A 17,323-nucleotide genomic window follows, 5' to 3' on the forward strand; every position below is an offset into this window, starting at 1 on the left:
ATTATATTTATTTGGTAGAGTTGCCGTAGGAAAATACTACAAACTGAGTGGCTTAAATAATAGAAATTTACTTTCTCTAGAATGGTTCTGGAGGCTAGAATTCCAAGATCAAAGGAGTGACAGGTTTTTTTTGTGTGTGTGTTTTTGTTTTCTCCTCTGAGTCCTCTGTCCTTGACTGCCTTCTTGCTATGTTTTCACATAGTCTGTCTTCTAGGCATATGCACCCCTGGTGTGTCTGTGAGTCCGGATTTCTTCTTATATGTGCCAATCAGATTGGATTGGTCTACTCACTTAGTGGCCTTATTTCAACTTAATCACCTCTTTAAAGGTCCTGTCTCCACATAGGTCACATTTTGAAGCCCTAAGTGATGCTTAAGGCTTCGGCATACCAATTTGGGGGAACAGTTCAGCCTGTGGCACTTAACTATGTTAAGTTTGTTTAATGCCTTCTCTAGGAAATGGCTATGAGATGTCTTTAATTATGATGATATCTTAGATGTTATATTTCATGAATTTGTGAAAAGTACATAGAGATGGGAAAAATATTGAAGACAAAAGCTCTAGGAGTTCAAGAATTAAGAGAGCTTGTAGTAGCCAGCTCTTTACCTGGCAGGTATTAGTATCTCTTTAAAATTTCTCCTTCATTTTAGGTAATGGATAAGTGTCTTGTATTTCCAAAAGTTGTCTTTTTGATTAACAAGCTTATATTTAATTTGTCCTCTTTTTCTCTTTATTTGATTTCACTTGTGAAGAAATTCAGCTTCTTTCTAAAAATTCCAATGACAGCTTTTGTTTATTTATATTTATATTTTGTTTATTTATATTTATATTATAAACATTGTCATGTTTATTGAACATGCACACTAAGAGCTAGACACATATACATGGATGCAGTATTTTGCAAAATAAATTGCTCCCAAATTAACAGAATTTATATTCTAGCATGGGAGGTAGAAATTGATATTATTAGTTCCAATAGCTATTAAAATAATGTGTGATAGCAGTTTCTACTTCTTGGTCCCACTTTCCCCTGGGATCACTTGCCCTAACCTACAAGCTGATTTTTAGTCTTTTTTTTTTAAGTTCTGATTGCTCTTATTTTATATGCATACATTTTAACATTATCCTTGAAAAGAAGTGCATTGGATCTCTGCCGGTGAGAAAAGTTATCTTGCCACTGTATTCTAACTTTTGAACCTTTCTCAATAATAAAGATCCATTTGCTTTTTTGGCATCTTCTCCATAGTGTCATAAGAAGAAGTCATTTTTCCTTGTATTGTGAGTACATTGTTTAATATAAAAGCCACATTCTAAAAAGCGAAGTTATAGTTCTGTTTTCCTTAAGAAATCGTCCTTAGAAAAATAAGATGTGAAACACAGTGGGTAGAGAAGCGAAAGGAAAATTATAAAGCATCTGTTTAAATTCAGAGAAACAGTAAGAATCTCTGTAACAGAGAAACTTTTCCTTGCAAAAAACTAAAAAGCATCAACCATGACTGATCTGTCATCTCTAGTATAATGGTTCAGCCCCCTTACCTCAAGATTTGCTTTTCTTAAACATCATTCATCTTTCATTGGTATTGAAACCACTATTGCAGACTTGATTATTGTGATCAAGTATAACTTCATTATTCTTTGCAAGCAAATGCAGCTCTTTACTGCTTATTCAGCCAGCCAGCTTGATATTCTCATTCAGATTTATAAAAAGAGCAGAGACTTGGGTTAGCAGCCTGCTGTGACTGCAGTTTTCTCCAAATTGAATAAACTTCTTTACCGTCATTCCATTGTTTCTACTGTGGACAAAGGCATAGAAAATAAGAGCTATTTTATAGCTTTGAGTGACAAAGGATTTCAAAACAAGAAAGGTACGGGGTTACGGGGGAAGAGTTGAAGAAGACACAAATGAAGAAGAGAAAAACAGACAGTTTGCCTTCCAGGAACTCATTCAGATGATAATGTTTTCAGTTTGAAAACCTCATTGGAAGCTGGATAACTTCAAAGCATGGACAGAAGTTTCTTTTCCAGGGTGATGAAATCAACTGACAAGATTAACTGTGTTGGCAAGTGCTTCTGAGACTCCTGAGAGGTAAAAATATAATCTTCAGGAAGTGCTGGATAAAGTCTACAGCTACTTTCTGCCCCACCTCTCTCTGACTGGAGAGTACTTTCCTGTTGCACCGCAGAGTGATTCGAACCTAAGTGGAGTTGTAGCCTCATTAAGCTAAGGAGGAAGAAATGGAAGTTCTGGGTGGCTAAAGTGACTTGAACTTGTGAGGGTAGGCATCGGAGAGAAAGGAACTGCTCCAAGGGGCATTCCTAGAAGTCTTGTGGGTAGGTTCAGTGTAGGTCCTTGCCTTTGGCCTGGGGCACATATGAGCTGGTCAAGACTCCACCACCAGGCCTCAGACACCTGCTCTGAGGCTGAGAGCTGCCCAGTGACACGAGAAGTCACGTGGTGCTAGGAGTAGATGCAGTGAAACCTTGCTGAGCACCTGTCATTCTGTTGAAATCCCGGAAAGGCCACTTATTAAAAACCATATGATTATCTCAATAGATGCAGAGAAGGCCTTTTGACAAAATTCAACATCCATTTATGATGAAAACTCTCCAGAAAGCAGGAATAGAAGGAACATACCTCAACATAATAAAAGCTATCTATGACAAACCCACAGCAAACATTATCCTCAATGGTGAAAAATTGAAAGCATTTCCCCTAAAGTCAGGAACAAGACAAGGGTGTCCACTTTCACTGCTACTATTCAACATAGTTCTGGAAGTTTTGGCCACAGCAATCAGAGCAGAAAAAGAAATAAAAGGAATCCAAATTGGAAAAGAAGTAAAACTCTCACTGTTTGCAGATGACATGATCCTCCACATGGAAAACCCTAAAGACTCCACCAGAAAATTACTAGAGCTAATCAATGAATATAGTAAAGTTGCAGGATATAAAATCAACACACAGAAATCCCTTGCATTCCTATACACTAATAATGAGAAAGTAGAAAAAGAAATTAAGGAAACAATTCCATTCACCATTGCAACGAAAAGAATAAAATACTTAGGACTATATCTACCTAAAGAAACTGAAGACCTATATATAGAAAACTATAAAACACTGATGAAAGAAATCAAAGAGGACACTAATAGATGGAGAAATATACCATGTTCATGGATTGGAAGAAATCAATATAGTGAAAATGAGTATACTACCCAAAGCAAGCAATTTACAAATTCAATGCAATCCTATCAAGCTACCAGCCACATTTTTCACAGAACTAGAACAAATAATTTCACAATTTGTATGGAAATACAAAAAACCTCGAATAGCCAAAGCAATCTTGAGAAAGAAGAATGGAACTGGAGGAATCAACTTGCCTGACTTCAGGCTCTACTACAAAGCCACAGTCATCAAGACAGTATGGTAGTGGCACAAAGACAGAAATATAGATCAATGGAACAAAATAGAAAGCCCAGAGATAAATCCACACACATGGACACCTTACCTTTGACAAAGGAGGCAAGAATATACAATGGAGTAAAGACAATCTCTTTAACAAGTGGTGCTGGGAAAACTGGTCAACCACTTGTAAAAGAATGAAACTAGATCACTTTCTAACACCACACACAAAAATAAACTCAAAATGAATTAAAGATCTAAATGTAAGATCAGAAACTATAAAACTCCTAGAGGAGAACATAGGCAAAACACTCTCAGACATAAATCACAGCAGGATCCTCTATGATCCACCTCCCAGAATTCTGGAAATAAAAGCAAAAATAAACAAATTGGATCTAATTAAAATTAAAAGCTTCTGCACAACAAAGGAAAATATAAGCAAGGTGAAAAGACAGCCTTCTGAATGGGAGAAAATAATAGCAAATGAAGCAACTGACAAACAACTAATCTCAAAAATATACAAGCAACTTCTGCAGCTCAATTCCAGAAAAATAAACGACCCAATCAAAAAATGGGCCAAAGAACTAAATAGACATTTCTCCAAAGAAGACATACGGATGGCTAACAAACACATGAAAAGATGCTCAACATCACTCATTATCAGAGAAATGCAAATCAAAACCACAATGAGGTACCATTTCACACCAGTCAGAATGGCTGCGATCCAAAAATCTGCAAGCAATGAATGCTGGAGAGGGTGTGGAGAAAAGGGAACCCTCCTACACTGTTGGTGGGAATGCAAACTAGTACAGCCACTATGGAGAACAGTGTGGAGATTCCTTAAAAAATTGCAAATAGAACTACCTTATGACCCAGCAATCCCACTGCTGGGCATACACACCGAGGAAACCAGAATTGAAAGAGACACATGTACCCCAATGTTCATCGCAGCACTGTTTATAATAGCCAGGACATGGAAACAACCTAGATGTCCATCAGCAGATGAATGGATAAGAAAGCTGTGGTACATATATACAATGGAGTATTACTCAGCCGTGAAAAAGAATTCATTTGAATCAGTTCTGATGAGATGGATGAAACTGGAGCCGATTATACAGAGTGAAGTAAGCCAGAAAGAAAAACACCAATACAGTATACTAACACATATATATGGAATTTAGGAAGATGGCAATGACGACCCTGTATGCAAGACAGGGAAAGAGACACAGATGTGTATAACGGACATTTGGACTCAGAGGGAGAGGGAGAGGGTGGGATGATTTGGGAGAATGACATTCTAACATGTATACTATCATGTAAGAATTGAATCGCCAGTCTATGTCTGACGCAGGATGCAGCATGCTTGGGGCTGGTGAATGGGGATGACCCAGAGAGATGTTATGGGGAGGGAGGTGGGAGGGGGGTTCATGTTTGGGAACGCATGTAAGAATTAAAGATTTTAAAATTTAAAAAATAAAAAACTAAAAATAAAATAAAATAAAAAAAATAAGAGTAAGGATCACTTCTTAGTGTGAAAGCCATACCCTAAAACAAAGTTCTAACTGATATAAACCCACCCTAATAAAGAATAAAACCAAGAGTGATCAGAAGGATCCACCAGGAATTTAACTGCATGACAGACTAAAACTCAATACCTGTTAAGGTTGATGATATAATCCATACTCAACTTCAACATATTGTCCACTATTCAGTCAAAACTTATATCCACATTCAATCAAAAGGTCCTAGGCATGTGAAATAAAAATTCAGAATCAAGAAATACTGGGTTGGCCAAAAAGTTCAGGTTTCTGTAGGTGCTTATGAGAAAATCCAGGAATTTTTTGGCCAACCCAATATGACCCATAATCAAGAATTTTATAAATCATTCAGTAGAAACAGACCACAAGGTGGCCTAGATGTTGAAATTAGCAACAAAAAGTTTTAAAGCAGCTGCTGTAATATGTTCAAGTACTAAAGTGGGAAAATGGCCATAGTGAGTGAACAGATGGAGAATATCAGCAGATAAAATTAAACTTTATAAAAAATTGAAATACTACTGTGGAAAAATTCAGTATCTGAAATTATATGATCAGTTCATCAGATGAGTTTAGATGGAGACTACAAAAGAAAGGGCTATGGAGCCTGAAGACGTAAATGCAAATTATACAAGAAATGCTGAGGAATTAAATCTTTTGCCCCTCCACCACTTTCCCTCTCCCCTTCCTCATAAAAATATCTTACAGGTTACTCAGATTGTTTCTCCTTCTACAATTAGATATACATTGAATTTACCTTTTGAAATGAACTTAAAAAAGGTTGAGCTTGTAGTTGTACATGCTGTTCTATATTTATGTCCTAAAAATTGTTTTCCTTTTTTTTTTAGTTAATTGGGGTAAAATTGGGGTTTAATTACTGTAGAAATAAAGAAATATTGGGCTGTTTACAAGTATATTAATGGCTCATCTGTATAACATTTTACAGCTTATGAAAATTATTTCACTTGTTTAGTATTACTAGTAACTAATGTTTATCAGCTCTGTACTGTGTCAGATATTGCACTTGATGTTTTGCTTATGTCCTCTTTTATAATCTCCAAAACTATGAAATTGGCATTATTATCCATCTCTGTTTTCCAGGGGAAACTTGAGGTTTAGAGAGGCAAAATGGTTGGCCTACGGTCACACACCCACTAGTTCATTGAATTAGATACACGGTAATATCTGGTCTGATTCCAAATCCAATCCTCACCACCATACTTGACATTTCATGTTTTACAAACAAGATTTTGAAGCTTATTCAAGAATTGTTTGCTGTGGACTTACTGTGTCTACAAATGGATTTGATGAATTAGTCTTGTTTCCTATCTTGAAGTTACTTGTAGTCTAGAGACCTTGATGCTCCACAGACCAGGAGCATCAGCATCTCCTGGGAGCCTGCAAGAATCTGATTTAACAGTTCCCCAGATGATGTATATGTACATTCAATATTGATAAGCACTGGTCCTAAAGATATAGAATAACTTAATCAAATCAGAGTAGTCAGGTCCAGAGAGGCATATACATCTGATTGTGAAAGGGTATCTTTAGACTGTACTAGCCTAGTTTTTCTCCTTCTGTTACTATATAGATATTATTTATCAGTCTGTGTACATTGTACCTATGATACGTAATAAAAACTTCTAAGTTCTTTTGAAAGTTAAATGTTACATTTTAGAAAATGTTTTGAATTGAGGAGACTTCAGTTTAGTTGCTCAGTCATGTCCAACTCTTTGCAACCCCATGGACTGCAGCACCCCAGGCCTCCCTGTCCATCACCAACTCCTGGAGTTTACTCAAACTCATGTCCATTGAGTCGGTGATGCCATCCAACCATCTCATCTTCTGTCCTCCCCTTCTCCTGCCATCAATCTTTCCCAGCATCAGGGTGTTTTCAATGAGTCAATTCTTTGCATCAGGTGGCCAAAGTACTGGAGTTTCAGCTTCAGCATCAGTCCTTCCAGTGAATATTCAGGGCTGATCTCCTTTAGGATGGACTGGTTGGATCTCCTTGCAGTCCAAGGGACTCTCAAGAGTCTTCTCCAACAACACAGTCCAAAAGCATCAATAGTTCAGTGCTCAGCTTTCTTTATAGTCTGACTCTCACATCCATACATGACTACTGGAAAAACCGTAGCTTTGACTAGGTGAACCTTTGTTGGCAAAGTAATGTCTCTACTTTTTAATATGCTGTCTAGGTTGGTCATAACTTTTCTTCCAAGGAGCAAGCATCTTTTAATTTCATGGCTGCAGTCACCATCTGCAGTGATTTTGGAGTCCAGAAAACTAAAGTCTGTCACTGTTTCCCCATATATTTGCCATGCAGTGATGAGACCAGATGCTATTTATATGAGATCAACCATGATAGATTTCATTTGGCTATTTCCGTTTTCTATTACTTTTTATGCTTTAACTGAGGTTAACTCTGTCAAAATGGGATAAGACTGATTCATATATTTGACGCTTTATTGTTGTTTTTTGAAAGGATGCTAATTAGATTAATGAATCTTAGAAATAAAAACCTGATTTCCCCCTATCCCTTCCCACTTAGCCTAATGCCTCTTCCCTAACAATGAATTTGTCATTTTTTTAGATGTGGAAGTTGTGTGCTATGACTGGATTTCTCTTTGTTTACATGGCGCCCTTATGGACTAGCAGGGTCTGTTTTTTAAATATCTCCTAACCATCCAAAATTTAACAGCATATACGCATTCATGTATTAACACGCAAATGTGTATTCAAAATTTCACTTAGGAAGCACTGTTCTGTTACGCATGCATTGCCACTAACATAATAGATGTAGTAAAACACCTCCTAACTGTAAAGCACTTCGTAGATTTAGGCAGTAACTGAGGATGGAAAGTGAATTCCAATAAGATTTTTACATAGACTTTTTAAATATCGTAGTCCAAAATAGAAATATCTGTAGTTTACATTTTTGTAAATATGCTAGACTGAGCATGACTTTGTTTTTTTTGTTGTTGTTTTTGTTTTTTACTAAAATGTAAATAGAGATGTTAACATATATGAAGAAATGAATGAGCCAGCTATTTTTGTGATGTAATCAAATACTTCAGCTTGATGTAGGTTCATCCTGTATTCAAGATACTAACTTTAAAAGGAATGTGAAGATGAGGAGCTGGAAAGTTTGTATTATATCACATACCCAGACTGTCTTATGCCTCTGTTGTCCTTATCTGCAACATCTTTCTGAGAAATGACTGCTTCTCTTAAAAAAGCCTAACCCTTTCCTATGAGCCTAAGAAATAATTATCAGAATTTAAAAGGCTTCCTTGAAGTGAGAGCTTCAAGCACTCAAAGATATTATATCAAGTAAGTACGAACTTTTTAAAAAGCTGAAAATAAGATTTACTTTCCAACCATAACATTATTAATCATATTTTAATTATCTTAGTCTCTAGATTTAGTAATAAAAACATTCACTCCTATCTTGAAGAACAATTGATAGAAATAAGAATGAATCAGATATTCTTCAGAACTTTAAAAGTGCATTTTATTTTTCAGCAAAAATGTCAAGGAAGTTAAGCTTGCCTACTGACCTAAAGCCTGACTTAGGTAAGTAAAATAAATGAAAATATGCAGTAGTTAAAATCTCTTTAACGGAAAAACAAAAAGTCAGGAAATTTAAAATGACCATAGAATAGATTTTCACTGAAAATTAAGTTTAAAATGACTGTTTAAGGAATAACAGCCTTTGGATGCCATCTGTATATGATAAGATAATTATAATATAAATTTAAGCAAACCAAGATAATCTATTTACTCAATCCTCTCATACTTGATATGTAAACAAAATTCAGTGTAAGATTAAAATTTATGTGATTTTAGGTTAATTTCTATTAGCCATCTGAAAACTCATCTTGAGCACTATGATTTATTAACTTATTTTTATGAGAATAATATTTTCAAAATATATGACTGGTTTTCTTTATTACAGTGAATCTCATGTCAAGAATCAGTATTACTTTTTGATGATAATAAGTTGGGAAGTATTTGTTTCTCTGTAGTACTTTATATACAACCTATCCATTAGGAAAGCAGAGTGAATATATCTCGCATATTCCTTCTGCTTTATATCCAGCTCCAAAACAGCTTCCTGATATTTCCAGAATAGGGAAAAATGACGTTTCAATAAAGATTTAAAGATTTCACATAGTACATATAAAGCAGATTTCTTTTAGAAATTTCTACTGCTTTTATTTAACTGCACGTGGATGATTCCACCCATGTTTGTCTTAGAAACTAGATTTGCTCCTTTGTATTTGCTCACCCACCTCATCTTCTCACTTGTAATTCTCTAGATTGCTTGACTATCTTTTTATGTATAATAGAGACTTAGGTATTGGTCCATTTCACCTTACTGATTTTAGCATTTCCAAACCATAGTCTTATCTCAGTTGTGATAGAAAATGTGTTATTATGAGTAGGCATAATATCATCCACTGTCATCAGAAAGTTTCCGTTCCTGAACATAGGAAAGATAGTATGGCAGACCCCTGTAGTAAGTAACACTGGTGTTAAGGGACCCAGAAAAAGTTCTAGAATGTAGTATAACATGTTTTGAGAAGAGGGTAGTTCCCTTCACTATAAAAATGAAATATGCAATTTGAACACAAGTGTATCTGAAGTTAACCTTATGCATTTCCCTCCCAACAAGAGTGTCCAGAGTTTTCTTCAATCTCTGAGAGTCCCAGAATTTCAGTAACGTTAAATACTATTAGCTTAATTTTTGTGACACTATGATTTTGTGTCATTTAGTATCTACAAATCTGAGAAAACACATGTAGGAGTACTTTTTTAAAATCAGTAAAATATGATATCAATTTAAAAAGAATATTCACACTTAGGTACTATTTAAGTATTTTAATCAAAGTGTGTGCTCCGTACTTTTATAGATTTATCTTTCTTTATTCAGCTTATCTTTTACTGTGTGCCCATGTATTTCAATGCCCTAAGCTAATTGCAACTTCATTTAATACATGCATTGAAACAATACTTATATCGCCTAAATAATTTCCCTTTAAGGTCATCATGCTACTGAACTATTTTTTGGTAGAGATTCTTAACTGGTAATTATTTTACACTGGGCAGAGGCTTCCCTTGTGGCTCAGCTGGTAAAGAATCCACCCGCAATGCAGGAGACCTGGGTTTGATCTCTGGGTTGGGTAGATCCCCTGGAGAAGGGAAAGGCTACCCACTCCAGTATCCTGGCCTCGAGAATTCTTGGGGTCACAGAGTCTGATGACTGAGCAACTTGCACTTTCCGAGTCACTGGGGGAAAACAAATACAATCAGTAGGCTCAAACTGCCCCATGTTGCCGTGTAGTGGTAGTTACAGTTCCTTAACTGCTAAGATTCTAACTTGTTTTCAAACAGTTCCAGACACATAAAATAAGCAACTTAGTTCTGTAAGTTCAAAGTTGATTCTGATTCAGTTCATTTTCCCGTATTGATCTAGCTATAGGAGTTTCTTTGATAACCTAATTTTTATAGAGGTCATATAATAAAAATGCACTTGTAGTTTATAAACTGTATATCATTAAATTAGTCTATTAAATTAAAATGTTTTGTTGGCCTGTGAATTAACATTTGAATTATAGATTGTTGTGAATCACCTATTGTAATTTTAATAGATAACAGTAAAAAGCTTTTATGCAGCTTAATTTTTATTGAAATTTACAATATCAGGTTTTCTTATATCACTGATTTACATTTATATCACTAAGTCCCAACTGATAATATAGGTCAGTATGTATGTTCACCTTGTATGTGTCTGTTTTATTAAAATAACAAATATTTTAATCAAAAGAAAATAAATTTTAAATTTCTGTTTTACTGTAATAACTGTGGAAATATGAAGAGTTAAGATCTGGCATCACTACCATATTACACTTACCCAATAGTGAGCTGTCACTTATAGAAGGTTGTTTTATTTATATTAACTAGTTCTTTTCTCCTGTGTCATAATCTGTAACAGGACACACAATCTCAGGCAAAAGAAGAGCATTTTTAGAAACTACAGTTAAAAATAATCCATGCTGCTGTCATAACTAGTGGCTTTATTGTTTTCGAGGCTAACTATAATCAAAATTATGTTGTATATAATTATTTGGGGAGAGAATTTTTTTTAACTTATGAATCTAAATTTGACCATAAGAAGCTTTTGTGAAGGTGTACATAGGATTCAGTAATACCTTTTTTAATTCATAAAATACAGTTTAGAAGACTTGAACGTGTTTTTCATTTTTCACAATATTATGAAGTCATTTCTTTCACAATAGCATTGAAAACATAGAATTTGAGGAATGACTTATTAGATGTGAACAGTAGAAGCCACTGGAAAGTTTAATATATCCCAGTGGTGTAGCAGAAACACATTGCTCTAGATACTTTGAACTATAGGTCTGTCTTCAGCAAGTATCAGTTGACTACTTTCATATGCAAGGCACTATGCTAAATTCTGCAAGGAGTCAAAAGCCCTTGTTCTCAAGAAATTTTCAGTCACGTTAGAACAAGGCCCAAGACAAGTCAGAAATAAGTACAGAACAAATGTGCTACTAGTGCCATGGAGGAGATAAAAAGCTATCAAGATTCAAAAGAGAAAAACTATAGATGGTTTTAGCAATCAGGATAAACTTCATGAGGACGACAGCACCTGAGATGGAGAATAAACACCATCTAAGTAGGTAGAGAAAAGGCAAGGATAGCAATCAGAAAGAAGAGCATAGGCAAGTGCCAAGTATGTATGGAGAACACTGAATAGCTTGGTTTATTTCCCACAGTGAACTGAAGCAAGGCAGACTGGCAGAAGGGGCCAGGATGGTAGGCTGAAGATGTTTTGTGGAGAATTTTATAAACCTAAGTAAAGGAACCATTGTGGATTTTTAAGGTAGAGGTGATAGAATTAAAAGTGTACTTTGTAAAATTTGAGTTGTGATAGAACAATGACAGAGTGAAGGTGGGGCGGTCTCTTGGGAATTGTAGATGAATGGTGATAAATGCCTGAAATAGGATCATGGAACTTGATCGGTAATGGAAAGAAGAAGATAGAAATATTAGAATAATGTAGGACTTGTCATCCCATCAGAGACATACAGTTAAAGTGAAAGGGAAGAACCAAAAGTGTGACTCATGTCAAATGTTATTCCCGAGGAGAATGGGGTTGTTGTCAATATAAATAGTGCCGTTAGAAGAATTTAGAGACTTGGGGAAATGGTGTGTTTTGATTTAACAAGAAAAAATTTCATGAAGCATTTGGAAATGCATTCCAAGAGAAAAGAGGCCAGAGCTTGAAACAAACTTAAGACTGGTCACAGAGAAGAAGGTAACTGTAGACAAGAGAGGGTTTATTAGTAGAATTTATAAGTATCCCTGAATATACCTGGGATTGAGTTAAGAATGAGCCAGGTGCTGGTTGTCCAGGTTAATGAAAAATGCCTAAGTTGAATGTTGATTCCAGTTAAAATAGCATTTAAGAAAAATAAAAGCTAAATTTTTATGGATTAAGACTTTCATAAGGACAGATTTGAAGAAGAAAGTCCATCATACAGTAAATTTGAAGGTAGAATCAGAGTACTTATAAATGCATTTTTTTAATCTAGGAAATTGAAAATACCCACTCTGCTGGTACTGCCTAATCGTGAACTATATTATACCAAAGGAAGAGGCAGCACATGAGAAAAGGTGGTGGTGGTGGTGGTGTAGTCGCTAAGTCGTATCCAACTCTTGCGACCCCAAGGACTGTAGTCTACCAGGCTCCTCTGTCCATGGGATTCTCCAGGCAAGAATACTGGAGTGGGTTGCCATTTCCTTCTCCATGAGAAAAAGGTAGTAATGACTAAATTTGGAAAAGCAGCCAAGATACCAGCAGAGAGCTATACCAAAACTGCAGACAGAGATCATGCATCCAAAAACCCCCTGGCTGCCCCCAGCTCAGTTCTCACAAGTGTGGATTTTTCCCTTTGTGTTTCATTTATGAGCAATGGGCAAAATTGTTAACATAAAAATACATTGTTTTTCTTTTCAGTTAAAATTAAGTATGCTTTAGATTTTTCTCGTTTTGCAGATTAACTATTTGATAAAATTTAAAACTAAATGGACTGCCCTGGTGGTTCAGATGGTAAAGAATCCACCTGCAATGCGAGAGACTTGGGTTCAATCCCGGGGTTGGAAAGTATTCTGACCCAGAGAATTCCATGTACCATATGGTCCATGGGGTCGCAAAGAGTCGGATACAACTGAGTGACTTTCACTCACTCTTACCAAACTAAAAACATGATTATTTTATAACTTGAGTAATCTCACAACATTTGAAATCATTTCAGACATAAAAGATAATTCCTTCAGCCGATCACGGAGCTCAAGTGTAACCAGCATTGATAAAGAATCCCGGGAAGCAATGTCTGCTCTTCATTTCTGTGAAACTTTTACTCGAAAGACAGATTCAGCCCCTTCCCCGTGTTTGTGGGTTGGCACTACACTGGGAACAGTGCTTGTCATTGCACTGAACCTTCCCCCGGGAGGAGAGCAAAGACTTCTTCAGCCAGTGATTGTGTCTCCGAGTGGTATGTGTGCGCTGCTGCTGGACTACCCTTGAAAGTTTGCTTTACTATAATTTAACAGAAGCCTTTGCTTTTCATCTTTGAATCAGTCTAAGAATTCTGAATGAAGATAGTTACAGTCTTTTGCTTTTAATTGAAGGAATTCATGGATTAAGATTCCAGAATATCGTTTACTTATACAGCCATTCAAGTTGTGCATTTTTTTAAACATTAGTATCATGTGTAAAATGATTACTACATAGAAAATGAAAACAAAATACTGTTGTTCTGTCTCATTCTAGGATACCTTGAAATAGTATGTTCCGTAAGCAAAAGGATAGTACATATGTAGGGAAAAAACTGAAAAGTTTTTTAAATATTGCACACTTAGCTATTTTTAATCTCTAAGTGTGAAGTCTTAAGATCGTCTTTCTTCTTTGAAGAATTAGAAAAGGTAATTTAACAAAAATTTTAAGAAGAAAAAATTTATACTTTTCCTATATTAAAAATGAGAGGAAAAAAAGCATGATTTTGCTCTCTAGCATATTCCTTGTTTATATATTATACATGTAGTATTTTAAATTTTCTAGTAGCCATATTAAAATGTAAAAGAAACAAGTGAAATTAATTTTAGTATAGCAAATTTCATTTAGCCCGCTCTATGCAAAATGCTAAATCATTTTAGCATGTAATCAGTATTTTAATATTATTGAGTTATTTTATTATAATTTTACTGTGCTAAGCCTTCAAATCCAGCCTATATTTCACTCTTACAGCATGCCACAGTGTGGACGAGCCACAGTTCATATGGCTAAGTGCTGGGCTGCCATATTGGACCTTGCAGCCCTAGATGCCATCTACTTACATTCAACGAGAGTACACTTGGCAGGTGTGGGTATGAGACCTAGTTCTAGACATCCCAGCATTTATCAGTCTTGTAACACTTATTGAGATCTTTTTCCAGATTCAGATACCATGCTTGAGGTTTGAATCCTGTCAGCGAGCCAGTGTATAGTTTTGGTTCAGTATATATTCTACATATTTTTGAGTGTCTAGTGTGTGTCAGAGTTGGAATAAACATATTTACTGTCTGGAGTAAAATACTTTTTATTTACTGAAATGGCAATTTTAGGTACTATATTGCGGTTAAAAGGGGCGATCCTGAGAATGGCGTTCCTGGATTCCACAGGCTGCTTAGTGCCACCTGCACATGAACCCTGGAAAGAACACAATGTCCCTGAAGAAAAGGATGAGAAAGAGAAATTGAAGAAAAGAAGACCTGTCTCTGTATCTCCCTCCTCCTCTCAGGAAATCAGTGAAAACCAGTATGCAGTAATATGTTCTGAAAAGCAAGCAAAAGTGATCTCATTGCCAAGCCAGAACTGTGCTTACAAGCAGAACATCACAGAGACCTCATTTGTGCTTCGTGGGGACATTGTATCGTTAAGTAACGGCATCTGCCTTGCCTGCTTCTGTGCCAATGGACACATCATGACTTTCAGGTAAGAGGTTTTTGTTTGTTTGTTTTTTAAACACAAATATAGCATTTCCTCCCGTCAGAACGTAATATTGCATAATTGTATTCAGTTTGGAGAAGTGCTTTTAATTTGCTTACAGTCATATACAGTGAGAATTTATTTTCATTCAGTTACTTGTGAACAAGTACATGAGGAAAAGAAATCAGTTTTATCTCCCACTCAGGTGTACTAAATCATGAGGTTTAGAAGGTCCCTGCCATTTTTACTTTCTGTAGTATTTGTTCAAGACTAAAGCCTTCCTGTCTGTTAATAAGTTTTTCATTGTATTCTCAAGTTTGCCAAGTTTAAGGCCTCTGCTGGATGTGTATTACTTGCCCCTTACCAACATGCGGATAGCCAGAACGTTCTGCTTCACCAACAACGGACAAGCCTTGTATCTTGTCTCACCTACAGAAATCCAGAGACTCACTTACAGTCAAGAAACCTGTGAGAATCTTCAGGTAAGCAACAAAACTATCACTATCATTTCTTCAGAGGTAAAATATTTTCTAAGGTCCCTTACATTGTCCATCCCTTCTACTCCATGAGAAAATTCAAAGCTTTTCTTGAGAACTTGAGAGCATATGCTTTGATACTGGTAATAAAGTGTCTTCATCAGATTCCTGTTATAAAAGGGACTCCATCTCATCAATCCATATTTTTTCTCACCAGTGATGTCAAAGAAATACAAAATACTACATCTGTTTTATACCACTCTCCACACAGAATAAATACCTATTATATAGAAACAAAAGAAAAATCCTTTTTAAAGGCATATGTTGATATGAAAATAATTATATCTATTTTAGGACAAATTGTGTCATTCCTTTTAATATACTCTGTATTCAAAGGATAGATACAGATTATCAGAAAAAATAAGATTTGATAATTTTCCTCTAAATATTTTTGTTGATCTATTTGTGAGAGATTATGAAATCTTTATAAAACTGTATCTTTAAAAGTATTGAGTGCTTTATGTGCTTGTATATTTGTGAGAAATGATCAGTTTAGCTTGAACTTTTTAAACAAAACTGCTCTTTAAATATTAGAGCTAAAATATTCATTGATATTTAGAGAAACAATTATCTAAGGGAACTTTATTGTGAAAGTTTTTAGTTAATTAGCCATATTTCACTGGTTTATAAATTTAAACTTATGACTTATTTTTAGAATATGAGCTTTGGAGTCAAGAAGAATGAATTTAAGTCCTAGCTTTGCTAGTTACACAGTTATGTGACCTTAGACAAGTTAGTATGTCTGAACTTCATTATATTTAAAATGAGTATAGAATATCTAATGTCATAGGATCTGTTATAAATTAAAGGAGACAGTACACATAAAGTTCTTACTAGCACAGTGCTCAGTAGAAAGTATGTGCTCTCACATGTTAGTAGTATTATTTCAATAAGCTAGACTATACTAAAAACATACTCCTGTTATTATAAACCTTGAGAGTGAAACAAAATTACAGTTATAACTGTATTACAATTAGAACTGTATTCTGGTAGCTCAGCTGATAAAGAATCCACCTACAATGCAGGAGACCCCGTGTTGATTTCTAGGTCGGAGAGAGCCCCTGGAGAAGGAATAGGCTGTCTACTCCAGTATTCTTGGGCTTCCCTGGTGGCTCAGGAATCCACCTGCAATGCAGGAGACCTGGGTTCAATCCCTGGGTTGGGAAGATCCCCTGGAGGAGGGCATGGCAACCCACTCCAATATTCTTGCCTGGATAATCCCCAGGGACAGGGGAGCCTGGTAGGCTCCAGTCCATGGGGTTGCAAAGAGTTGGACACAACTGAGTGCCTAAGCATTATACTTAAAAGTTAAGTAAGAACATAAAAGCTATAAAAATCAAAATTGAACTTCTAGAGATGAAAATCTACAGTGTTAGAGATGAAAAATATACTGGATGGAATTAACATCAGATTAGACATTAGAGAAGAAAAGATTTAAGTAACTTGAAAGCATAGCAATAGAGAAAAACAATTGAGTGTTTATACTTGAAAAAATTATAGCACTAAAACATCTGTATTCAAAAAGACATGACGTGTATGCTCTGTCATGTCCGACTCTGCTAGAAGAAGTTGTCCTCAAATCAGTGACTTCAGCTTCCACCTTTGAAACTGAAAAAGAAGAGCAAGTTAAACCCAGAGTAAACAGAAGAAAAAAAAATAGTAAATATCCAAGTGGAAATCAATGAGACAGAAAAAGTCAATGAAGTCAAAAACTTGATCTCTGAAATCAATAAAATTGATCTCAAGCCAAACTGATTGCGAAGAAAGAAATATATCAAGAATGAGAGAAGTGACTTCT

The 17,323-nt window shown here is 35.6% G+C and overlaps 1 protein-coding gene across 6 annotated transcripts in view; it reads left to right on the top strand.

Moving 5' to 3' along the window:
• STXBP5 (syntaxin binding protein 5) overlaps positions 1-17,323 on the top strand; it is a 206,972-nt gene that overhangs the window by 173,586 nt on the left and 16,063 nt on the right. For all 6 annotated transcript variants that reach the window (XM_069598647.1, XM_069598648.1, XM_069598643.1 and 3 more), the window contains 4 exons: positions 8,458-8,508; positions 13,278-13,517; positions 14,626-14,995; positions 15,306-15,471. In XM_069598647.1, coding sequence (XP_069454748.1) covers positions 8,458-8,508; positions 13,278-13,517; positions 14,626-14,995; positions 15,306-15,471 — 827 coding nt within the window. The remainder of the gene's footprint in view (positions 1-8,457; positions 8,509-13,277; positions 13,518-14,625; positions 14,996-15,305; positions 15,472-17,323) is intronic.

Source organism: Ovis canadensis, chromosome 8 (genome assembly GCF_042477335.2).
Source record: "Ovis canadensis isolate MfBH-ARS-UI-01 breed Bighorn chromosome 8, ARS-UI_OviCan_v2, whole genome shotgun sequence".
NCBI lineage: Eukaryota > Metazoa > Chordata > Mammalia > Artiodactyla > Bovidae > Ovis > Ovis canadensis.